This window comes from Heteronotia binoei, chromosome 15 (assembly GCF_032191835.1).
Source record: "Heteronotia binoei isolate CCM8104 ecotype False Entrance Well chromosome 15, APGP_CSIRO_Hbin_v1, whole genome shotgun sequence".
NCBI lineage: Eukaryota > Metazoa > Chordata > Lepidosauria > Squamata > Gekkonidae > Heteronotia > Heteronotia binoei.
This window is the reverse complement of record NC_083237.1, coordinates 67,398,327-67,423,610: the sequence shown is the minus strand read 5'-3', so window position 1 is coordinate 67,423,610 and position 25,284 is coordinate 67,398,327. Positions and strand designations below refer to the sequence as shown.

At 51.1% G+C, this 25,284-nt stretch overlaps 2 protein-coding genes across 2 annotated transcripts in view; both read right to left on the bottom strand.

Moving 5' to 3' along the window:
* KCNH6 (potassium voltage-gated channel subfamily H member 6) overlaps window positions 1-8,059 on the bottom strand; it is a 91,409-nt gene extending 83,350 nt beyond the window's left edge. Inside the window, exon 1 of the mRNA XM_060256246.1 lies at window positions 7,982-8,059. Coding sequence (XP_060112229.1) covers window positions 7,982-8,057 — 76 coding nt within the window. The 5' untranslated portion in view covers window positions 8,058-8,059. The remainder of the gene's footprint in view (window positions 1-7,981) is intronic.
* An 11,343-nt stretch (window positions 8,060-19,402) lies between these two features.
* ACE (angiotensin I converting enzyme) overlaps window positions 19,403-25,284 on the bottom strand; it is a 72,324-nt gene continuing 66,442 nt past the window's right edge. The window contains exons 22-26 of the mRNA XM_060255284.1: window positions 24,042-24,186; window positions 22,515-22,613; window positions 21,974-22,096; window positions 20,608-20,795; window positions 19,403-20,346 (exon numbers count right to left, since the gene is read on the bottom strand). Of these exons, the coding sequence (XP_060111267.1) occupies window positions 20,165-20,346; window positions 20,608-20,795; window positions 21,974-22,096; window positions 22,515-22,613; window positions 24,042-24,186 (737 nt within the window). The 3' untranslated portion in view covers window positions 19,403-20,164. The remainder of the gene's footprint in view (window positions 20,347-20,607; window positions 20,796-21,973; window positions 22,097-22,514; window positions 22,614-24,041; window positions 24,187-25,284) is intronic.

The following is a 25,284-nucleotide window of genomic DNA, read 5'->3' as shown; positions in this document are numbered from 1 at the left end:
CCCTATGCAGCTTCAGACGGCTCTACGGGACCCTTGCCCCCCTGGCAGTTCTCTAGATGAGCTTGTGGAGACCTGGCAAAACAGGCTCTCCACAGCCATTGACGAGATTGCTCCCAGGGGCCCTCTGTGCCTCCGTTCAAAGCTGGCGCCATGGTATACCCCGGAGCTATTGCTGATGAAACGGAGGCTCAGACTGCTAGAGAGGCAGTGGCCACGTGCCCAGGACGAAGTGACAAGAACATCTTATAGGTCGTTGATGAGAACCTATGAGGTGGCAGTCAAGGCTGCTAATAAAATTTCTCTTACAGCCATGATTGCGTCCGCGAACTTGCACCCAGCACAATTGTTTAATACAATTCAGTCTCTTACTACCCTACCAAAGAAGAAGAAGACCGCAGATTTATTCCCCAGCCTTCTTTCTGAATCACAGAGCAACTTACAATCTCATTTATCTCCTTCCCCCACAACAGACAACCTGTGAGGTGGGTGGGGCTGAGAGAGTTCTCCAGCAGCTGCCCTTTCAAAGGCAACTCCTGCGAGAGCAATGGCTGACCCCAGGCCATTCCAGCAGGTGCAAGTGGAGGAGTGGGGAATCAAACCCGGTTCTCCCAGATAAGAATCCATGCACTTAACCACTACACCAAACTGACTCTCCAAACCAAACCAAACACTAGGGAATTGGATATAGGCTGTGAGGCTTTTGCGAGCTTTTTTGCAGATAAGGAGGTCTTGTTGCTCTGCCATGTCCTCCCTGCCACAGTTGAAACAGTTAATTAACTTGAGGCTCCATGCACATCTTCTAGTCAGATTTTGGAGTCTTGCTGTCTGCATCTCTCTGTATGCAAACAGTAAGATCAGATTCGATCCTTTTACCATTTGGGTTCCTTATGGTGCAACATGAAGGCCAGCTCAAAAACTGGTTGGGATAGCAACTAAGCCCAGTCCTGGCATAATCCAAAGACACTCCACCGCATCTCGTGGCACACGGCTCCTGTGGCACGGTGACACTGTGACTGTGTAAACCTCTGCTGGTGTAGCTCAGCTTGCATTCTAAGTCTCAGTAGCCCTCGTCTGGTCTCTGCAGATGTGAAAAACAATTGACCCCTCCGCTTCCTTCCAGTGTGCCTCACAGACATAGCACAAGAAGTCTGAAGACAAGCCCAACTGTCTCAGCAGATGCCTCCTGTCCTGGATCAGTGGCCAACCTGGGGTCAGGTGTCTGGGGCTCTAGCCAGGCACTCCAAGGTTTGCAGTGACCCCAAGAAAATAATATTCAAGACCCAGGTTTGCTTACCAGGAGATTGTGATAAAAGCGTCAACCACACAAAAAAGTTGCAAGCAAACCCCAGTCTGCTGGGCCTTGTGCGCACCCAGCAGAGTTAGCTGAATCCCAAATGAGAGAACACAGCTAAACTGAGCATTTTATACCCTGATTGCTGGCTACACGTTAAGAACAGCATCACAAAAGCTACATCCTAGACACTGAGAGATCCTGCAGCTAGTACTCAATTTGTGGAAGAAAACAAGTCAGCTTTCTAGATAAGAACTTGGGAGAATGTGAATGAAAACACTCTTGAGAGGAGACTGCCAGCCATCCTCCCGGGTGACTCAGAAACTTACTAAGAGCTAAAATGAAGTTACAGAGACTATACACCAGATCCAGGACCCATTCAGCTGCAAGCATAAGAACATCAACAAAGATCTGCTAGATAAGACCTCTCAGGCTCTCTCTCACCCGCCTTCTCCAGCATCCCATCTCCCACACCAGCGGACTAGTTACCCTGGAGGGCCGCAAGAGAATACAAAGGAAGGCCATGGTCTGCCCCGATGCTGCTTCCCAACACCGGTACTCCAATGTTTTCTCCCTCTGCCTTTAGTTATCATGGCTAGTAGCCACTGGCAGATCGATCCTCCATTTAAAGCCAGTCTAAATTTTTGTGGCAGACTGCCCCTGCTAAGGCCTGCAGGCTCTCTTTTGCCTGCCCTGCCCTCTCGCCATCACCACCTGATCATTGTTGGGATCTCCCATGGGGAGGATCTGGACTCCCAGCTTCCCTTCCAAGTTCAGAGGCCTTGCCTGCCCAGCACCTGGTCACAGTGCCTCAGGTGCCCCTGGAGGAATAGCTGCGTGCCCACAGACTGCCTCCCCCCCTTCAGATAGAGTGTTTGAAATGGTGGAGGTCTATGTCAAACAGAGAACTGCTCCCAGCATCTAAAGTTGTATGGTATTTATTATTTAAAAAGTTTAAAAGCATGGTTTTAGCACAGCACCATGTTGAGCAAGGAATACAAAAGAAACTGGTAAAAGGCAAATCATCTGTCCCTTTATCAGCTGTTAAAATGTAGGGCAGGCTCTTTAGCTTAGATGTTCTAGTTCTCTTCAAAGTTTCAGCTACCTTGAAGCTCCCTTCAGCTGTCCAGGTGAGCACATGGTCAAAATGGCTACCTGCTCCAGAGGTCTGTGTGCGTTCCTGGTCATAACACCCAAGGAAAAGAGAGCACTTCCCTCTTACAAGGAGATTGCATCATATCTGGTACTCCACCCACTGGACCCCTGTCAGCCCAGGTCAAGAAAGCTTTTCCTGTGTCTCCAAAAAGTTCCTTTCTAAAGTCTCTCTAGAGTTTGACACCCCCAACTTTCTGTTCCAGCCTAAGGAAGGGGGGGGGAGAGAAGGGGGAAGCTTGACCATCCCTTTTTGTCTAGACCTATTAGCATTTGAATGAAGGAGGGCTGAGGTACAAGCAAGCTGTATCCCTCCTCTGTCTAAAGAAAAAAAAACTGTGGAGGTTTTGCTTCCAACCTCCTAGAAGAAAATGCATTTCTTCACATCTTTCAAAAACAAAAGTACATGGCAAGAAGTCGCATGATAGCCAAGTCAGGAAGAGATGGAGTCAGGTCTGGGCAGGGGATCCCCTGATTTTGTAGGCTTCTCCCTGCCACCAGCCAGCTAGCCAGCAGGGGAAGTCCCAGCCAACATGAGCCTTTCGATCTTGACAGGTTTAGAAGAAGCTTGCAGACTGTGTTTTGGAATGTGTGTGTGCCTTTAAATCTTAGCAGGACATTTAAACTACATGGGGGGGGGAGTGAGCGGGCAGAGTCACATGGCTCTTCCCAGTGAGTGTCTGTGAGAGGAAGACAGCACAGTTCCTCTGTTTGTTTTGCATTCATTTCAGAAGCCATTTGTATAGTAAAATGGATAGTAAAGAGTTAACTAGAGCCTGATTATGGGTTGGAGTTTTCCTCCATCCCATCATCAGGCTCTAATTAACTCTTTACTAGACCCCCACATTCTTTACTTTCACTTACCCGTGTTAGTCTGAAGAAGTTGGTTGAAATACAGCAGATTGTTACATTCAACAACTTTTGTGAATAAAGCAATTTACCATTGCCCCCACTGAGATCACAAAAGTGTGGATTTGTGAGCTGTTTATTTTGGCTGCTTTGTGTGTATGTGAGAGAGTGTGTGTTCACTTTCATTTAGTGGAAGTGCAGCTGGCAGGGAACCAAGCAATTTGGTGTAGTGGTTAAGTGCATGGCTTCTTAGCTGGGAGAACTAGGTTTGATTCCCCACTCCTTCACATGCAGCTGCTGGAGTATTTGGGTCAGTCATGACTCTCTCAGAGCTGTTCTGCTCAAGAACAGTTCTGGGAGAGCTCTCTCAGCACCACCTACCTCACAGGGTGTCTGTTGTGGAGAGGGGAAGGAGGTTATAATCCACTCTGAGGCTCCAAGTGAAAGATGGAGTATAAATCCAATCTATTCTTATTTCTTTGAAGGCAAAAAAAGAGAAGGAGGAACTGAAGACTGTATTCAGGAGAACTGCACTGCTGTATTTTTATTTATTTTAGTGAATGGGAAAGTCTCCAGGCTCCACCCCCTAAATCACCAGATTGGACCTAGCAACCTAGTCATGACCTCAGCAGTACCAAGGACAGAACTATGGTCAGTGAAGCAAGACCAGGTGGTGAGGAACAAGCCAAGGACTCAAAGACCTGGAGGAGTATTCTCCGCTGTGCAGGATGGGCCTGACGTGCTGTTTCTGTAACACAATATTCTGTGTGTCTTCTGACATGACCTCCTGGTTCCTGAGAATCCTGATCACAGTGCTTGTCCAACAGACCTCTGACTTCTGAACTCCATCACTTTTAACTTTGGCTGCTGGTAAGAGAGATAACTATGTAACCACTAAGAAATGTGCAGGTGGACTAGGAAGGAAACTGAAAGGAGACTGAGCTGGAATTCATCATGTTCTTTGGTGATCCCTAAGGAAGACTTGGCCATTGCCCTTGATCCTCCCAATAGCTCTATGCGGTGCCATCCGTGGGAATTCATTGGGTTGGCAGGAGACTTTTTGCAAACATTTTTGACTCTAACTGCATGCTTTGTTCCTGCTTTCACCATTCCTGGCTTTGGCTGTTCGTATCTGAATCCAGTAAACCTTTTACTCTTTTATCATGAGAATTGGTGAGTTGGGTCATTCCCTGGCAGAACCTCACACACTGCTGAGTGACCTCACCTTGCTCTCCTGCTGCTCTTCTCAGCAAGCGAGGCAGGAAGCAGCATGACACCCTCGTTCTCTTCAGAACAGGTCCTTCTCAAAGATGACAAAAGAGCTCTCTCCTTCAGTGTCCATGGCCCAATCCATTTGAAGGTCCTTGGGGCACATGGCATGAGCTCTCTGCTCAGAATACACAGGCGCTGAGAGGACACCTTGAGTGTCAGAACTCTAGAGAAAGAGCACCCGGCTCAGAAAGAGAACACTGCGCTCAAACAGCCAAGAAGAACAGAGGCTGTTGCCTTTCACTGCTAACCTTGGTCTGATCAGGGCCCTTCCAGGTACTTCACCACATATAACTATTGCCTCAATGACTATACTCAACGACTAGGTCTTCAGGTCTGTAGTCACCGGGGGGGGGGGGGCAGGGAGACTGGGGACAATGACCCCCACAGATGAGTGCCACCCCTGCAGGAAAAACCCCTCAAAATGTATTAAAAATTTATTTTAAAATGTAAGCTGTGGATGTGGCTTCCAAAACGACCCCAGGCACAGCTAGGGAAGCTTCAGTATCATTGTCCTTTTTTTTCTTTTTCTTTTTGGCCAAAAAATAAATAGGTTTTTAAAAATATAAAACAAAACAAAACAAAATTGCAGAAAATAAAATAGAATTGCAAAGTACAAAACTGTAAGCAGCCCCTTTCCCTGCAGTTTCCCCTTTATCTATTGCCTGAGGGAGTGCAAGGGGGGAGGTAGCTGTGAATTCCCTGCATTGTGCAGGGGGTTGGACTAGATTACCCTTGGGTTCCTTCCAGCTCTTTCTTTCTATGATATTTTCATGCTGCCTCTTCAGAATCCTGCTCAAGCTGGCTTACAATTAATAAACACAATATATAAAAGCCATTAAAAACAACCTTTGTATATAAAGGCATATAAAGGCATAAAACTATCCATAAAACAAGCGGACAGTTGAAAAAGCTGATAATACCTCTAATTAAAAGCCTGGGCAAACATTTGTATTTTGTTCTGGCACCTGAAAGAGTGTAAACAGGAGTGTAAACAGACAAGGAGAAGCCATGCCAGGTATGAGGGGCCACCACAGGAAATGTCCTGCCTTTAATCACCACCCGCCTCCCTCGGAAGGTGGGCTGACAGAGAGCAGGGCTTGCCAGGTAGGCCTGAGGCAGCCAGTTTGATAGGATGGGAGGAGGCCATCCCTCAGTTCTGCGCCTCAAAGAGAAGAACAAGCGGCTGGGAACAGACGGGAAAGTCCTGCAGCTCTTTCAGAAGAGTGGGGGTGCAGCCCTTGCAGGCAGCCTGCCCACCACCCTTTGGACCAAGTGAAGCTTCCAAGCCATTTTCAAAGGCCTCATGGAAGGCATTTCCCTGTCATCTAAGCTGGACATGACCACTGTGGTTTTGTCTCTTTCCCCCCAGCCTACCTAACTTTTTATCTGCCCCCAACCTCAGCTGTATTTATTATTTACTTCATTTACCCCCCCCCCCCCCCCGCCCACTCTGAGGATCTATGGCAGCCGACATCCACCTCCTCACCTCCATTTTATCCCTGCAGGACACCTGTGAGGTAGGCGAGGCTGAGCAAGAGGCTGGCCCAACACCACGGCTGAGGAGGGATTCAAGCCTGGCTCTTATGTAGCCTAGTCTGAAATGTTAACCACCATATCACACTGGCATTTAAGGTAAGGTAGCTGCTGAGGCACAGAAGTAACCAGCCCATTCTGGGCAAGGAAAGGTATCCCATGGGGGGTGCTCATGGCTGCAGCCAGGCTGCTCCCTCAAAAGCTGAAACAGCCTCGGAAGGGGCCTGCCCCTCCCCCCCTGCTTTCTTAGTGACAGGGAACAAGGCTTGAAGGCTGGCAATATTGTCCCCATCACAGCCACTCAAAGGGCATTCATTTCTTCAGCCTCAGAGGCTGCTTCCCTTCTCTTTCCCTGAGATTTCTGGTTGTCCTGCAAACCTGAGACTTTTCTTGTGTTTGTAGAAAAACCTGTCTTGCCTGTTCATGACCCAATGTCCAGATTTAATATCCACAGAATTAGATATATTGACAAAGCCTTTGTTCTATTAAACAAGGCACAAAGGAGCGTGCAGGGGTTAATCCTCGCTCCCTTTCCCAGGGACCTCCAGGGCACGTTTCTGCTGCTTGGTTCCCTTGTTTTAATTTCAAATGTGAAACACATTTGCAGGTTTAAGCCCATCTACCTTTATCAACAGTGCATCACTGAGTGCAGCTTAAAAAAAACTGTTGATAGTTTTTGACTTTAAATGGTGTATCTCCTTATGCAAGTTTATATGCCTTGATTCCTCCCCCCCCCCGAATTACACAGGCTTATTCCCTGCCTTGAGATATTAGAAATCAGATTAATACCTATAAATCTGAAGGGTGTGTTCTCATGGCTTTATCTTGAGATATTTTGAATATGAAACACCTTGTTTCATTTTGGTAGAATAATTGTGTTTTGCTTCCGCTCATTTGCTGATGCAATGAAGACGGTGTGTGTGTGTGTGTGTGTGTGTGTGGCATTGCGTCTGCTGGGGAGGGGCAAGAAATGTTCCTCAGGTGTTGCAATGGGCAGCAGATCCCAGCTGTGGTGGTGGTGGGGGGTGAGAGTCAAGAGCCTGGCAGGAGAAGCTGCCCTGTTGCCCTGGCCAGGAGGGCAAGGCTGACCACGAAGGGGCGGGGCGTGTAGCTCAGTGGCTTTTGGTACAACTGAGCTTGGTGACGGAAAATTGCCTGCAGTCCAAGATTTTGTCTGGGCACAAAACAGGATGCCAAAGGGCATTGGTGGAAGCTGACTGCTGGAACTGGTTTCATGGTCAAGCTCCCACTCTGCATTAGGAGGGGACTCGCATGCTGAGTTTGGGCAAGGGAGGCACAGTGAAGTTCTTACAATAACCGGTAGCCCAAGTGCAGAGATGGAGATGTTCCCCTGGAGTTGCCCTGGGCTTGATTCTTGCATTTGTTGTCAGGCCTACCCCCGGACATTTATGCCCCCCCACCCCTTTCCTCAGGGGCCTCTGCTGTTTCCTCCATCAAAGAAGTCGGCAGCCCAGCAAATGCAGTCAGACGTAGGTGAGAGCTGGACTAGAGGGGTCAGCTCAGCTGCCCTTCTCTGTTGTAAGTCAGGCCTTCTCACTGCCCTTTCCAGCATCAGCACGGAAGAGTCTGCACAGCCCTTGGAGAGGCCAAGGCATCCCCAAGCAGGACCCCCCCTCCCCCGGCTGGGAGGCTGATGGGGCTGGGCTGCCCCTGGCTCTCTAGGGGGCCTCAAGGCAGCAGGCTGCGGAGAGCAGGGGAGGGGGGCCCTGGGCAGCTCCTGGCGGGGGGGGGGGGGGGCGGAGACCCAGTCCCGGACTGCGTGGGCCATGGGGGGCCCTTCGTGCTCCGGCTGGGGAGGGCGAGGGGCAGAGAGCTGGGCTGGAGGCTGCCCGCTCCGGGTCGCCTGGCGCCGCGGCTACTCACTCTGGCCCTCGAACTTGCGGATGATGGTGTCCAGGTAGGTGTTCTGGGGCGCCACGTGGCCCCTGCGCACCGGCATCTCGGAGGGAGGGGGCCGCTCAGGCGCTGCTGCTGCTGCTGCTGCTGCTTCCCTCGGGCGCCGGCGGCGGAGGCGGCTGCTGAGTCATGGCCGGCCGGCCGGGGTCCCGCGGGGGGCCGCCAGGGGCAGGGGCGCGGCCGCCCGGGAAGCCCCCTCTGCGCTGCGCTCGCTGCCTGGGGCTGGAGCTGTCCGCAGGGCGCCGTGCTGAAGCTGCCCGCCGCCGCTAATCCGCGCCTGGGCTGGGCTGCGCTGGGCTGGGCAGAGGGCGGAGGGGCGCGGCGGGCGGGCGCTTCGGCCAGCGGGAGGCGGCCTGGAGCGAGCGGGAGAAGCGGGAGAGGCGGGCGGGGGGGGGGAGGAGAGGCAGCCTCTTTGGGAAAACAGACCCAGTTCCACAGGGGGACATGTGCAGCTGTAAAGAAGAGCCCTCTCTCTCCGGAAAGGGAGATCCCAAGACTCCCCACCAGCCGCCTCCAGGCAGAAAGTTGCCGAAAGACGTGAGTTGCGGGCTCAGCCCCCAAGCCCCCCCCCCGCCCCCCCGCCTGCTCTCAGGATATTGGAGGGGATCCCTCCCTCCCTCCCTCCCTCCCTGCAGCAGTCAAGCGTCCCGCTTTCTTTCTTGCAGTCAGGAGCTGAAGGACCCCCCCCCCCCGTCCCCGCTCTCTCTTGCCCCAAGGCTGCCCACCTCCTCAGCCCCGCTCAGGGCAAGGCGACCCCCTGCTGCTCTCCCGGCCCCCGCCGCCTCAGGCAGCCAGCTCACCCCCCCCTCCCCGGCTGGAGCTGCACCCACACAGAGAGGGGGGGCACCCAGAGCACCTGCCGCCCTCCTCCAAGGGCCCGCCAGCCCGCAGCTGCAAAAACCGGGCAGGGAGGAGAACCGAAGAACAGGAGAGCGGTTGCATCTCTTTCCCAGGTCTTGCAGATTGTTTGCTATTCATTGGGGGAAATGGCCTGGAATCATCATTGGTCAATAAACATACAAATAAATTCCATTCATGCCAATGCTTCCCACGACAAAGAATTGAATGAACCCCGCTGCCTGCTGGGGGGTGGCGGCAGAGGCAGGCTTAACTCTTGTGTGCATCCCACTGCAGCCTTGGCGTCCACCCCAGAGCTACATGGGAGTAGAGTCTCCCAGTCACATCCGTGTTCAGCGTTGGGCTTCCTGAGCAGACCCACCTCCCAAGGAGACTCCTCTCTCCCAAAGGCAGCAGGCAGCTTCTACCTGTTGCCATCCTCAGGCACTCTAGGAAATCAAGGGGCTACTTCTGAGTAGACATGCAAATGATGTGCATAAAGGGTGCTTTCACACACACACAAAATAACACACTTGGGGGGGTTGTGTAGGTGTGTGTGTATGCACACTCACACAAACATACACACACACACATATTTATACACATATAGTCTCTAAGTGTGCATGTGTGTATTTGCACCTGGAAGTCATTTCAACCTCTGGTGACTGCCCCGTACTGGGGATCCAGAGAATATCCAGAGAGCTGGCTGAATAGAGCCTTCCCTGTCTCCCAAGTGGGTATTTCAAGGGAGTCTCCCATCCAGGCACTAACCACAGTCATAGAATCATAGAGTTGGAAGGGACTTCCAGGGTCATCTAGCCCAACCCCCTGCTCAATGCAGGAAATTCACAAACACCTCCCCCAAAATTCACAGGATCTTCATTGCTGTCAGATGGCCATCTAGCCTCTGTTGAAAAACCTCCAAGGAAGGGGAGCCCACCACCTCCCAAGGAGGAAGCCTGTTCCACTGAGGAATCGCTCTAACGGTCAGGAAGTTCTTCCTAATGTTGAGTCGGAAACTTTTGATTTAATTTCAACTCGTTGGTTCTGGTCTGACCTTCTGAGGCCACAGAAAACAATTCCACACCATCCTCTATATGACAGCCCTTCAAGTACTTGAAGATGGTGACCATATCACCTCTCAGCCGCCTCCTCTCCAGGCTAAACATGCCCAGCTCCTTCAACCTTTCTTCACAGGACTTGGTCTCCAGACCCCTCACCATCTTCGTCGTCCTCCTCTGGACCCGTTCCAGCTTGTCTATATCCTTCTTAAAATGTGGTGCCTAAAACTAAACACAGTGCTCCAGATGAGGTCTTACCAGACCAGAATAAAGCGATATCATCACATCACATTGATACAGCCCAAAATTGCATTGGCCTTTTTAGCCACCACATCACACTGTTGACTCATGTTCAGCGTATGATCCACTAAGACCCCTAGATCCTTTCCGCACATACTACTGCTAAGACAAGTCTCCCCCATACTATAACCATGCACTGGATTTTTCCTACCTAAAGGCAGAACTTTACATTTATCCCTGTTAACATTCATTTTATTGCTTTTAGCCCAGTTTTCCAGCCTGTCAAGGTCATCCTGTATCCTGTTTCTGTCTTCTCCTGTATTTGCAGCCCCCCCCCCCCCCCAATGTAGTGTCATTGGCAAATTTAATAAGCATTCCCTCTATTCCTTCATCCAAATGGTTTATAAAGATGTTGAACAGCACAGATCCTCGAGGCACTCCACATTGTGCCAAATGATCAGGCGTCAGAGAATGGTGTTTCCTTTCTGGATGATGGAGGGGTCCTTCAGCAGAGGGACTATTTGCTGGTGCCGCCCCACTGGACAAAGGGGGATTTCATGTGACTTCTTCACTGCTGGGGCTCCTCGTCCAGCTTTCGGGAGCTGTCCCGGCTTTGGGGATACAAGGAGCTGCACACGCATCGCGCACTGAGGTGTCAAAAGAATCATTCCTTTTCACTGTGAGATTAACTTTTAAAATAGTAATAGCTTTGCGTTTTCTGCATTGTTTGGATTAATACTGGTATGTGAACGGGTTTTGCAGAGCACCTGTGTGGTTAGAAGCGGGAGCTCAGGGCAGACTGCAGGAGGGTCCGGAGGGGCTCCCCTTCGCCATTTGCCCCAGAAACATGAAGCCTGATCCAGCTACACTCCTTCAGGAATGGGTCTTGCTCAAATAAAATGCTCTGCAAAAAGGAGCCCAGGACCACACAGAAACAGTTTCCTGAGTCTGAATCCACAGGTCAAGCTGAACCTCAGCCTGGAGGAGGTTTTAAGGCGAAAGCATCCCCAAATTGGGGCATCTTTTGAGAGACATTTAGCCCAGTATCCAAAAGATATGCTAATGGACTCTCAAATTTGATCCAGAAGTGTTGCTGTAATGTTTTGCTGCTGAGTTCCAGAAAGAAAGACTCACCAGTTTCCCACTGGAAGCTACCTATAAGGAAACTGATTCTATTTATGTTTATCTAGCTTTTGGAACACAAGTGAAATCCAGAGCTGGCTGAGTGCAAGCGGGGGGTGGGGGGGCTCCCAAACAACCCTCAGGACTTGGACCCAATCTTTGCGTTGGTGGGGGCTGTCTTCTGGGCCCACAAAGAAGATACCTCGAGGTACCACCGGCAGGGAGCTGCATTCTTGGGAATCCCCCCTCCCCATCCCTTCTCAGCTGCTTTTCCTCTCCTGCCTGCTGGAGATGAGAGGAGGCCTTCGGTTGCCTCGGGAGCAACAAACTTCACCATAATCCCAGCAAAGAAAATCAATGAGCTACCATGAAAGCTGGGAACCATTACAGAGGTAGCAAAGCCTAAACAACAACAGCAGAAAGCTGTAGGCAGACACAAGGCAGGAAAGTATTTCACAATGCAGCAGCCAAGACAATTACAGGGGAACCTCACAGACACAGCTGCCATGATGGCTAAAAAGCATGCAGTGAGTGAAATAATAACTACATTGGTCCAAAGTGAACACCCAAAGCTGTGAATGCCAGCCAGAATGATACAAAACAGCATCCAAGCTTTCCGGTCTCTAGGACTGGGAGAAGCAAGCCCGGCCTGGGCTGATTCCACTTGGACAGGAGGCCCACCCAAGCCCTGCATCAGGAGCCTCCCCTCCCCCCCCATGCCATGCCACCCCCTCTGGCAGAAGGTGCTGACTTCCCTCTGATCCCTGCCCACTGGCTCCAGCCGAGGAGGCCCTGGGGCAGTCCTGGATGCCAGTGGCAGGGACAGAGAAGACCCAGTTGGCCCCTGCCTGGGCTGGGCTGGCCTCCTTCACTGGGCTTCCGATGCTGACAGCCAAGCCCCCCCCCCCCCACATGCAGCTGAGGAGCTGATCCCATGGCCTCCTCCCCAGCGTCACCCAACAATGGCTGCCTTGGGGCTGGAGAGGGGAGGTGTCGGAGGGCAGTCGGGGGCCAGGATGTGCACGCCACCAAGGAACGAAGCTGATAATGGTTCCAGCCTGGAGCTTCCAGGTTAGTCATGGGCTCAAGGCTGCAGCCCCTCCAGGGCAGGCACACATTTCCTGGAACCCTCCCCCCCCCGCCGCAGCCAGCAAGGGAACCTAAAGCAGGAGGCCATCTTGGGAGGTGCAACTGGAGCCCTGATTGGAGAGCAGGAGTGTCTGGACAGCCAATCACAGCGCCCCAGGCCAGGGCACCCTTGGAGGAGTTTGTGGGGAAGTCACAGATGTGGGGGGGGGGGGGCAGGGAGCTGCTGCCAGGCAGTTGGAGCCAAACAGGGAGAGAGAGACAGAGCCCTGGTACAGCCCAGACTTCCTGGCACTGAGAAGCATGGAGAGCCAGTTTGGTGTAGTGGTTAAGTGTGCCGATTCTTATCTGGGAGAACCGGGTTTGATTTCCCACTCCTCCACTTACACCTGCTAGCATGGCCTTGGGTCAGCCCTAGCTCTTATAGGAGTTGTTCTTGAAAGGGCAGCTGCTGTGAGAGCCCTCTCCAGCCCCACCCACCTCACAGGGTGACTTGTGGGGGAGGAAGGGAAAGGAGATTGTGAGCCGCTCTGAGACTCTTCGGAGTGGAGGGCGGGATATAAATCCAATATCTTCATCTACCTCACAGGGTGTCTGTTGTGGGGGAGGAAGGGAAAGGAGATTGTGAGCCGCTCTGAGACTCTTCGGAGTGGAGGGCGGGATATAAATCCAATATCTTCTTCTTCTTCTTCTTGGAGAGGCCTATGAGCTCCCCCAGCTGCCTCCCAGGGATGGGGGGAGGAGGGAGGGAGGGAGAGGCCGAGGCTCTCCTGGCCTCTGAGTGGGTGCAGCAAGGGTGGGGACAGTGGTGGGGGGTGACCAGCACAGGCTCTGTGTTGGGCTCAGCCTGGCAAGGGGGGGAGTGTATGCCGTGGCCCCCCCAAATGACCCTTGCCCATCCAGAAGGGAAGTGCTCTGGGTCTGCATAGGGCCAATGTGCTGCTGCCACCCAAGGCTGAGTGGGCCAGGGGGCTGGTTCCCAGCCCACATGTGGGTCCTGTCTGCCAGTCATGGGGGGGGGCTGTCCAGGGAGGGCACCATCAGTCCCAGGCAGCTTCCAGGGTGGCGTGGGCCCTGGCACTGGGAGGGCCTGGCTGGGACTTTGGGGAGGATGTGCCCAACTGCGCTGGGGGAATGGGGAGGTGGATAGGGCTGTGGGCAGGGATGTCCCATGCCAGCCACCCCGCCTGGGCTCTGCTCTCCGCTGCTCCTCTGTGCTTCAACGCCAGGGGCCCTAAGCCTACCCAGCAGGGAGCTCGGAGAGAGCAGAGGGGCCTGGCAGAGTGGGGGGGCAGTAATTAGGTGCCACTGGGGAGGGGCTTTGCTTGGGCTGCACCCTGCCTGCTTGACGGCATCACTTGCTGCAGCTGGTGGCTTAGGGAACGCTCTCGCTCCCAGCCCCACCCTCTCCCACACTGACGGACCGATGCCAGGAGTGGTGTGGGGGCACGAGGGGGCTGCTGCTCCTGCCCAAACCCTGCTGACCCTGGCAGATCTTGGAGATGCACCATCAGCTCCCTGAGAGAGGGGCGCGGGGAGAGGGATTGCACTGAAAGCATCCCAGAACAGTCTCTGTTTGAATCCTTAGACTGAAGGAACATGAAGGCCAGCAAAGGCCTTGGGAGAAATACTGGGGGTTCATTTGTGGCCTTCGGTTTTCCTGGCTTCGGGGTGGGGGGGGGCATCAATAGCAGCATCAATTCCCCATGCATGTCCCTGTGCCCAAATTCGCTCCTGTGGTTTCCCGCTCAGGTCAGGCTCACATCAGTCACAACTATTCACACTTGCATATAATACCAGATAGGGACACATAATTCATAATGCACGTTTGCCTTTAGTCACAATATAAACCCCAAATCTCGAGATTCAATTGAAGCCCCTCATTCCTGGCTGAGTCCTAGGCCGGGAGCCCCCCTCTGCTCAGCCTCCCAAAGCCTCCAGAGGCCCATGGCTCTTCCCACGATGCTCTGCTCTTCTGGCACCCCTGGCCCTTGAGAGGGCTTCCTCTCTTGCTTCACCCCCAGCTGGTCGTTTTAGGAACTCCCAACCCAGAGGGCCAGTCGTGCCCCCCCCAGCTGCCCTCTGGCTCTGCCTCGTGTGCCCTGGGGCTTGGCCACACTTCACTGCCCATCTCTCTTTCCCTGGCACCCACTTTAAATTGTGTCTTTGAACAGTGAAGGTCTACATGGAATAGAGAACAAGTCCCAGCCTTTTAAAAAGGAAAGAATTAATTAGATGGAAAAGGTCCACACGCAAAAGCTCTGCCCAACAAAGGAATGAGCAAGGGAAAGGCATAAAGATGGGCTTCTCTGTCCCTTGGCCGGTCTTTCACTGGGGAGTTACAGGGTTGTAAACATTTCCCCTTCCCATGGAGCCTTTGCTCCAGCAGGCAGCGCTTTGTGCCACAGGTGACAGGTGAGAACTCCTTCCTCCACAGGGACTCAGCCCAAATTGGACCTTCTCCCTCTGTTGCTGGAGGTGTTGATCCCTTCTGTTTTCCTGCTCCCTTGTGGGTCAAAGAAACCTTTCCTGAAATTTTCAGGAAGACACAATCTAGCCCTTGAAAACACACACCCACACCCTACGTCTCTGTGGCCCTTTAAGGTGTCAGATCCCCGGGCCAGGTGGGAGCTGCTGGCCACCTCATGGTCTCTGTTCAGCATTTCCAAAGCCCCAATGGTTGGTGTTCGGGTGATACTTTGGGAGTAATTGACTTCCCTGCCCTCTTCAGAGAGCGATTAAAAAATCCCCCAAACCTAAATGTGGCTGTTTTGTCAAGTTCCAAAACCTGAAATAAAAAGCTATTTCTCAACATACCCATCCCACCCACAGCAAGCTCCAGAATCTGTTTTTCCTACCACTTGAGGTGTTCATCATTTCACTTCCTCCATTCCTATTATCTCAGGCTAAAGCTACCAACTAACTGAAGGAAATATACAGACATGTCTGGAGGAATTTCCCCTTCTTCACAGGGAAGTCACACCTGCAGGCCTTACAGCTCAGAAGCAAAACCCTTCTGCTTCAAGTGCAGAAGAAAGAGCTGAGTCTTTGGGAGCAGAAACAAAGGTGGTTCCATCTTATTGCCTGAAGGGGCCAATACTTGCTAGCAGCAGCTTCTTTTAATTCCCATTCACGCCGGTCTTTCCCCCCAACCTTAGCCATTTTAAGAAAAGCAGATTAAACGTCGGGGTGGGAGAGTAGGCTGCTGACACCTGCTGGACAGAGAAAATATTGCAACAGCTCAATTTCAAAGGCAGTGTCAATGAAAACAAAATATGGATGCCCTGTATGGGGCAAGAGGCTTCTCTCTCTCACTCTCTCTCTTTCTGTTAACCTTTCCTCATTTTGACAGCATGGGCAAATGTGGCTAGCGGCCATTCACCAAAGAAGTCTTTTCATTCATGATGGGAGGATTTATTCAAGTATCTTGTCAGTTGTTCATAATTGTTAGGAAGTGACTGGCTTCTTATGCAAAGCAGAGCATCCAATCTTGTTACGATGGCAGAAAATGTAGGCTGATGCTGACGATGTAGAGGATGTTAGGAAGCCCAGGAGAAGAGGGAAGAAAACTTCCTTCACAACTTCATTGCACCTCTTCACCAATAGCCAGCCCAGTCACTGGGGGCGACGAGACATTGAACAACTCCTAGCCCTGTCTGGAAAGGCATAATGGAAGCTCGGGCATGTATTAGGATACTTTTGCACAATCCTTTGCTGAGGAAGTTTCTCAGACATACCCCGATTCTCCCTGCTCCTTTGTTGGCAGATCTGGTGTGCTGGCTGCTCCTTTTGGGGTCTGTTGTGGGTGGAGATCTAGGGCACAGGGCTCTCCCCTTCATTTCTCAGCATTTCTATGGGGCTGCCTGCAGCTTTGCAGTTGGGTGTCAACGGCACTAACTGCAGCTGTGGGTGGTGCCCGGGAGCCAGGGTCCAGGGACTGAACAAATGGAAATGGATTTCGGATCAGACCGGAGTAATGCTGGCTAGATGGCAGATTCTCTGAGTGCAGTTTTCTTTAGTGGACTTGGCTCAGAACTTGGGAGGACTTTTGGACCTTGCTGTTTTCTTAGACATACAGATAACTGTGAGAGCCGAGTCCTTTTTTCCCCAAATGCATTTGACTTGCAAACTACCCCCTCTCTCAGCTCAGAGGTCTCAGCTTAAAAGAGGCAACACACAAAACATGCAGAAGCCCTTCTTCTTCTCCTCCTCCTCCTGTCATGGGCTGCACTTTCCTTCTCTTAAATGGCCACCTGCAGAGCCCTCTCCTGTGGGGAGGAGTTGCTTCTACTTTTTTTTTTTTTAGACAAGAAGTGCTTTCTTTTTCTCAGGGAGTGCTGTTCTCTGAAAGGGAACTTTATGCTCCCCCAAATGGCACATTCACCAGGAGATCCCAGTCTGGAGGACAGGCCTGTTGTGAGCATTCAGAGCCCCGTGCTTATAGCGTCTCTGGCCACGGCCTTTGCTCATGTCCAGTTGGTCCTGGCATGAAGTGAGAGCAACTGCCTCAGGAGTTGCTGCTGCTCTTGTGCCGAAACAGCCATATGGTGGCCACCCAGCTGCTCTGCCTCAAGGGTTCTCTTCATCAGTGGACTCCAGAAAATCCGGCTGCTTAATCCCGCTCCAGACTCTTAAATCTGGGCTGTGAGGATTAAGAGCAGATTCCGTTTCCTGCAAAAGACTGGCTCCAAAGGAGTGCCTGTGGAAATGCCTCTTTCCTGGGAGCAACGGGAGGTGTGGTGGTGCTCTCGTTTGGCCACACGTTCAGGAAGAGGCACTGAAATAACCAAAGCCACTAAGATGCCATTCAATAATGTTCTTTCAAAACTTTTGTAATTTCAAACCAACAACTGGAGCTGCCAGTCCCCACCCCTACCTTTCTGTCCTTCTGAAGGAGGCCCAACCCCCTTTCTGGCTGGCAGGAGGGAGCAGCCTGTTGAGAAGCAAAATGGCCCTCCACAGCACTCCTCCACACTCCCAACACCACCCCCCTCAGTAGAGCAGCACCACCATTTCTCTTCACAGGATCTACCGAGGAAGTGCGTCTGACTCAGGACAGCTCCTCGTCTTCCAGGGGCCTTCCTGTTGCCATGACGGACTAACCTGTGCAACCTTCCATCATTTATAATTATTATTTAATTTGATTTCTAGCTCACAAAAGAGCTCAGGGCAGGTTTCAACAGTTCTAGGGGAAAAGGACAAAGGAAAAATGACCAAAGAAAAAACCCCAGGGATATAAATGCTCACAGGAAAAAAGCCTCCATGGAAAAATGCCCACATGGAAAAAGGCCCATGCTGAAAGAAGCCCACATGGAATTGGGTTGCCAAGTCCAATTCAAGAAATATCTGGGAACTTTGGGGGTGGAGCCAGGAGATTTTGGGGGTGGAGCCAGGAGCAAGGTTGTGACAAGCACAATTGAACTCCAAAGGGAGTTCTGGCCGTCACATCTAAAGGGGCGGCACCCCTTTTCAATGCCTTCCTTCCGTAGGAAATCATGAAGGATAGGGGCACCTTCTTTGGGGCTCATAGAATTGACCCCCCTGGTCCAAACCTTTTGAAACTTGGAGGGTGTTTTGGGGGAGAGGCACCGGATGCTATGCTGCAAATTTGGTGCATCTACCTCCAAAAACAGCCCCTCCCCAGAGCCTGAGATACCCATGGATCAATTCTCCATTATACCATTTTTTTTTATTAATTCCAACTATGTTTATTGATTTCTTCCTTCTAGATACTTGCCAGAGTCAGTTCTGCTCAATTTCTTAGATCTATGAGGCCTTAACTACTTCTGCTATTTAAGAAAGAGAAGCTATCACAGAGCAGGAAGTAATTTGCCTAACCCCAAAACCATACATTTTGACATTCTTGAAAAGTATAGGCAACTGATACTTCATGATTCCAGTAGAATTCTGTCTTAGTGGACCGTACACTGAATATAAGTCAACAGAGTGATGCAGCAGCTAAAAAGGCAAATGTGATTCTGGGCTGTATCAGCAGAAGTCTAGTGTCCAGATCACATGAAGTGATGATATTGCTTTATTCTGCTCTGGCTGGGCCTCACCTAGAGTCTTGTGCTCAGTTTTGGGCACCACAATTTAAGGATATCGAAGAGCTCAAACACATCCAGAGGAGGGCAATGAAGATGGTGAGGGGTCTTGGGTTCAAATCCTTAGATCCTGTGTTTCTCAAAAGAACTATGATTCTTGAAAGCTTATGCTACAATGAAATGCTAGTCTTAAAGGTGCTTCCGGAATACGACTTATAGAAGTTGGTATTATTATTTATTGATTGATGCTATTGCTGAGATTGTAGTGACTGAAGTTATTTTATTGTTGCTTAAAGTTTGGTTCTGAAGTTTCAGAATGTATATCTATGGTCTGTTGTAATCTGCCCTGAGCTGAATAATAAAAAAAAAATAGTATGAATACATTGTGCTCCAATTTTGTGATGTTTCATTGAGTGTGTTATAATGTCATTTTTCTGTTCTCTAATTTTCTAAATAAAAGAAAAGGTAAAGGTAAAGGTAGTCCCCTGTGCAAGCACCAGTCATTTCTGACTCTGGGGTGACGTCGCATCACGTTTTCACGGCAGACTTTTTACAGGGTGGTTTGCCCTTGCCTTCGCCAGTCATCTCCACTTTCCCCTCAGCAAGCTGACCTCAGAAGGATGGAAGGCTGAGTCAACCCTGAGCCAGCTACCTGAACCCAGCTTCCACCGGGATCAAACTCAGGTTGTGAGCAGAGAGCTCGGACTGCAAAGTCAATCAATACAGGAGTAAGAACAAAGCAAGACCCAGCTTTGGGGCCAGCATGACCCATGCCTCCCCCTCCCACTCCCCCTCCTCTTGTCCAGCACAGCTGCTCTGGAGGGGACATCTGCCTCTGGGGTCCTCCCCATCCAGGCAACCTTAACGCAAGGGGCACAAAGAACTGCCTTCTCAGCAAGGCACCGGTATTCTTTCTTCACGCACCAACGTTTGCTGCTCAGATGACACCTGGTTTGCACCACTGAAATGGTTCCTTTCACAAGAACAGGGCAACAGAATTTGGGGTCACTGTGATTCATTTTAATTTTCATCAATGCACCAAACAGCTGCCTGAAGCAAACCCACCCACATCCTTCCGGAGCTTCTGCAGCATTCCCAAGTGATGGCTTTGGGACAATCCAGGTAGAAGAAATCCTTTTGGCTAGCAAACAGAACAACAACTTAGGAGGCCCTCGGAATCAGGAGCACTTCCATGCCCCTTCTTCTTAAACCCAAATGTAATGACTCTGCCATTCTTCATTCTTCTTCTTTCAAGTATCCAAATATTTCCAAATACTGATGTTCTCTGCTTTGGCTCTTGCATAGTTAAGAAGATGTTTGTTTACTAATTGGAGAAGGGAGTCCCATGCTTTTGTAAGCACATCTGCCCTGCACACACAAGGCAGCAACTTACAGCTGTACACACAGGCTGGATATGTGCTACATGTGCATAGAAATACTTCATGTCTTGCAAACTAGGTCAGAGAGTGCATCCACTCAGAGGCACGCCTGGCAGCTGTACAACTCCTATGCAGACGGGCACTGTGTGCGTATCTGCAAAGGCACCCTCACAACCTGGTATTCACAGCCTCATGGGAAGACAAACACAATAGTCATCCTTGAGATCCACACAAGCCATGTGCTCTTCTGCACACATTCTTTGAATGCACACACACATACACTCACACCCCAGAAAAATCACGCCGCATCCCACAGTCCCTTGGCCCACTCCTCAAGAGGTGCAGCAGAGGACGGGGGGGGGGGCGCAGGGAGCCTCCCGCTCATTTCAGCTCCATCTGATTGGACTGGAAAGTCCTTCTCCTGTCGGAGACGCATCTGGCCCCCAAGACCAGCGTGGCCACGAAGAGGAGCAGCCCAAGGGCAAGCAAGACCCACAGGCCCACGGCGGCTTTGCTGCTGTCCAAAGACATTCCCAGGAAATGGACCCTGTTGTTCTCTTGGCCTGTGGGAGAATCGAGAGAAATACAGACGGGAGGCATGGCACCATGGCACTGGGGGTGGTGTGGGGGGGGGGCGGTCTTTGTCTTCCACCAGAGGGAATCGAGGGCGATTTCAAACCCTTGGTCTGGGGGACTTTAACCCCAAACAGCCCTGGATCAGGCAGGCCATTGTCAATGGCACACTACTGGCTCTCCTCCTTGCATAGCTTCTGTCCCTCTTCTCTGTTTCTGAGTCTACAGCCAAATTTAAATGTTCTCAGTACCTGCAAAGGGTGTCCAGGTGTATTCAGGCCAGCCCAAGTTTTCCCCGTTCTTAATGTTCTCACTGATTAGCCAGTTTGTCAGTGGCTGGAAATAGGTCAATAGTGCCTCTGCCGACATGTTGGGTTGTCCTGTGATCATTTGCATGGCCTCAGGCCAGGGCTTGCTGTAGCCCAGTTTCATGGCGTTCCTGCAGAAAGGAAAATGCCTGTTGGAGCCTGCAAGCTGGGTACTTGTCCCATGCCATGGGATCATTAACAGTGGCTGAGCAGATGAGACCAATGGTCCACCTCAACTTGCACCTCTGCTGACTTCAAGCCCCTGGGAATCCCACAAGCAGGACATGAGGCCATCCTCAGCAGGAACGTGCTTCTCTGGGGCCCTCTGCTTCTGAGGGTGGACCATAGGTCATGGGTGTGAGGGGGTGAGCTGGTCCAATCTCTTTTTCAAACCATCTGGGACGGTGGCTCAGTGGTAGAGCATCTGCTTGGGAAGCAGAAGGTCTCAGGTTCAATCCCTGGCATCTCCAAAAAAAAGGGTCCAGGCAAATAGGTGTGAAAAACCTCAGCTTGAGACCCTGGAGAGCGGCTGCCAGTCTGAGAAGACAATACTGACTTTGATGGACCAAGGGTCTGATTCAGTATAAGGCAGCTTCATATGTTCATCCAGGCCACGTTCTACGCAAGAGAACAGATTTCCCCTCTCTTTACCTTGTTCATACCAAAGACTTATAAACTTCTGCAGACCTTTGCCTTGTTTTGTGATGGTACTTGTAGAATTCTATCTAACTCTTTAGTAGTATAAGTGGTGAAGCGAGGACTCACCCAAATCTCACACACAGCTCTTTGCCTTAAACCCAAACTAAACTCCCTTCCCAGCAGGCACCCAGGAGCAGAACAACATCAGCTTCATCTTTGATACAAGCAAAGTCAGCTCCACCTCAGTTCAGTGTGCAACACCACCGATCCGGCACTTCTTCTTCCCGGGGCTCATCCCCACTGCAAAGGCTTCACTTTCTGAAGGACGTTTCCAGCCAGACAGACACTGCTGGGAAAGGCAGCCCACTTGCCTGATGTTTTCTTGCCTCTCCAGCCCAGTTTGGGGGGAGGGGGGGCACCAGCCAGTCGGTGACATCATCAGGGAAGTGGGCCATCTTTCCAAGCCGTGTCTGTAATGAATCTGCCAGCAAGTACACCAGCCTGCCACTTGTAGTTTGCTTGTTCTGAGAATGGTCGGATTTGACAGAGGGTGTCTGGGCGCTGCAGGATGTTACATAGGCCACCTCCTAAAGGCTGTCTCACCCAGCTGACTGCCCCAAAGTAGCCCTTGCCAGGATCTCAGTGGCTGTTTTAAAGCACACCCACTTACCCCAAGATTGTTCCGGCCTCCTGGGACTGATAGATGTCGCACTTGTGCAAGGGACCCTCATGGCCAGCAGCTCTGCACAGCGCCTGGTGGAACTGGAACTGGATGATGAAACTGACGAAGTATCTGGAAGGCACAGATGGGGCACTCTGGTTGAGCATTCCCACAATCCACTCTTCGCCCAGGAGAGGCAGCATAGACTGGCCCTGTGCAAACCCTCTCCTGTTTTATCCAGTGGGAGGGAATCAAAGCCAAAGCTTTGTGGCAGCAGCCCCAAAGCCCTGCTCTCAGCCACACATTCCCTCCCCTCAGCATCTCCATTCCTGCCGAGTGAACGGAAACATGTGCCTATTATGCTGCCTATTTTATAAGGACATCCATCCCAAAACTTTTAATAACTTTTATGTAGAATTATGTAGAATATAAGGCTACGAATCTTAATTCTTGGTATGTAAACTGTGCTGGTAAACTGCTGTTGACTGATCTTCCAATCATAATAAATGTTGTTGTTGATGATGAAGATGATGATGAATCTGCTGCTCACCTGACGTAAGGGACATTGGCAGGAACATGAAATTTTGCCCCTGGGTCAAAATCCTCTTCTGATCTGGGCACAGGTGGGCATAAACCCTGGTACTTCAATCTAAATTGAAGGAAAAGATCATTAGCTAAGCTGAAGAGTGGATGCGAGGTGTTCCCACCCACCCCTGCAGAGATGGGCATCGTTGTAACATTCTGGAGGAAGAAGAGAGCTGTCAGCTCCAAGAATGCCCTGCTCAGAAGGGGTAAGGGAGGCTCTTGCTCAGGCCCACCTAGTCCCATAACATCAGCTTTGGTTTTCCTTCTTTCCAAGAAGAGAACCATGCACAGGATCCTTCCTCCCTCTTCTGTAATTCCTGACGCTCTCTCATGCCATGCCCAGAAGTGGACTAGTTTCCTAAGCAGTCACCACCTGTTGTCCCACCCCAGGAGGGCACACTCTCTCCATCCCAGAAGGAAGTGAGCTGCTGTGACTGGCGGCACTCTGAAAAAGGCTTTGAAGTGCCGCCCCAGCCACTAAAGGGACTATGAAGCCTTGAGGGACAGGCTGCTGCTCCAAGCAATCTGACTGGTTGGTCCCTACTGAGCAAAAAGAAGCCTTGGGAGAGAAAGTCAGATCCCTCTCTTAGCTGAGAAGAGGCAAATACGGAGCCTGTCTTGAGACTGGCCCAGACACAAAAAGGGGTTAGCGCTGACAGAGTCAGACTTCGACCTTGACTGAACGCAACCTGAATTCAGCATTAGCTGGAAGCAGTTTTCACAGAGAGAGAACCGGAGGACAGTTTGGCAAGCAAGGACTCCCATTCCGGCCAAAGGAAAGAGGATGGACCTTCTAGGGAGGGAAGAAGAAGATTCTCTACCCAGCCAAACAGAAGAGTGATCTCTGAGAAGTACAGGAGTCCCTGGTCTGGTGTGACTGGGAAACTGCCAGAGTGCTGGTGGTCCAAGGAGAAGGGGTTTGGGCACCAGGAAGATTCTGAGCATCAAAACTGCCAGTGATCACTCAGATAAAGGGAACTAGAATGTTTGGGGAAACACTGGAAATAAAAACATCTCAATATACAGATCTGTAAATAATTTAATAACTCTTATTAACCTGATAGCTCAAAAGTCTGTGCTTGTACTAGTTTTACCTCAGTAACTTCAACTCCTGATTTCATGTGACCTTTCCCCTCAGTGTTAAATAAAACCTTTTGTTATTTTTGAATTTTAAAGCACCTCAAGTGCCATTTTCAAGGCTGATCCCACACTTCCCTCGGGTTTCTGGGCTGAGCAAGTATTTATTTATTTATTTTAGCCAAAATATATCTTACTGACAGGGTGGGACAGCCAAAGTTTCTTCAAGTGAGAAGAATACATGTTACCGGGACTGCTCAGTCAATGAGGGGACAGAAAAATTGAGGGACGATTGTGCCTCTGAGGGAGGGAAGTGGGAAGGGGTCTGTCATAGCCGTCTAACCCAAGACTGTCCACACTAACACACCAGGCCTCGCTAAGATGCTAGGCTGCCCCCCCCCACCCCGATACTCACCTGAGATTCCACCACTGTTGATTATACTCATCATCCCTGATGCGCCCATCAAACACTTTCCACCTCCACTGGTCCATTAGGTAGCCAAAGGGCAGAAAAGCAATTTTATCCAGTGCAATGCTCATCAAGTAGTTAATGTCACTCTCTGGCCAGGAAGAGGAGAGCCGAGTGTTAACAGGCCGGGAGAGCTGTCTTGCCCCTTCCCGCCCACTGACATCCCCCTCCCTGGGATCCCCATTCCTGCTACGACACTCCAGTCCTACCCTTCAGATCCTGCAGTTCTGGGAACTGTCTGAATTAACATTAACAAATCATTCACATTTATTCATTTAGAATATGATTTTATTTACTTCCCTTACATGCCATCTTTCATAGAATCACAGAGTTGGAAGGGACCTCCAGGGTCATCTAGTCCAACCCCCTGCGCAATGTAGGAAATTCATTCCCCCCCCCCCCTACACACACACCCAGTGACACACCCACACCCAGAAGACGGCAAAAAAGAAAAATAAACCCATCCAGGATCCCTGGCAGCAAAGAGCATTTCCCTGGGCACATAAGAAAGGGCCACAAGAACCAGGCACTGATGCAACCCCCCTTTCTGCCCTTCCCCCCTCCCGTGATCTGCCCAATTCACAGGATCTTCATTGCTGTCAGGTGGCCGTCTAGCCTCTGCTTAGAAACCTCCAAGGAAGGAGAGCCCACCACCTCCCGAGGAAGCCTGTTCCACTGAGGAACCACTCTAGCGGTCAGGAAGTTCTTCCTAATGTTGAGCCGGAAACTCTTTTGATTTAATTTCAACCCATTGGTTCTGGTCCTACCTTCTGGGGCCACAGAAAACAATTCTACACCATCCTCTAGATGACAGCCCTTCAAGTACTTGAAGGTGGTGATCCTATCACCTCTCAGCTGCCTCCTCTCCAGGCTAAACATCAGCTGTTAGGTTTCAATGTCCGCAAACCATTAAACCGTCCCTGGGCGATTCCACCCCTTTCTTGCCACAGCTAGGAGAAAGGGGAACCTGGACCGGCCAGTTTGGTTTGGGCATTTTCTTTTGCCTGGTTCTGTTTGGGAACCATCCCAAACCTAAACCAAACCTAAATTTTTAGATTTGTGCCCATCCCTATTTCAGCTGCACTGGAAGAGGAGCACGAGCAGAACGAAGGTCCGGATCCAACCAGCAGCTTCACGTTGGACATGCTCAGCTCAGAGGTGGGGGCGGCAGGACTCCCCCGCCCCAAAG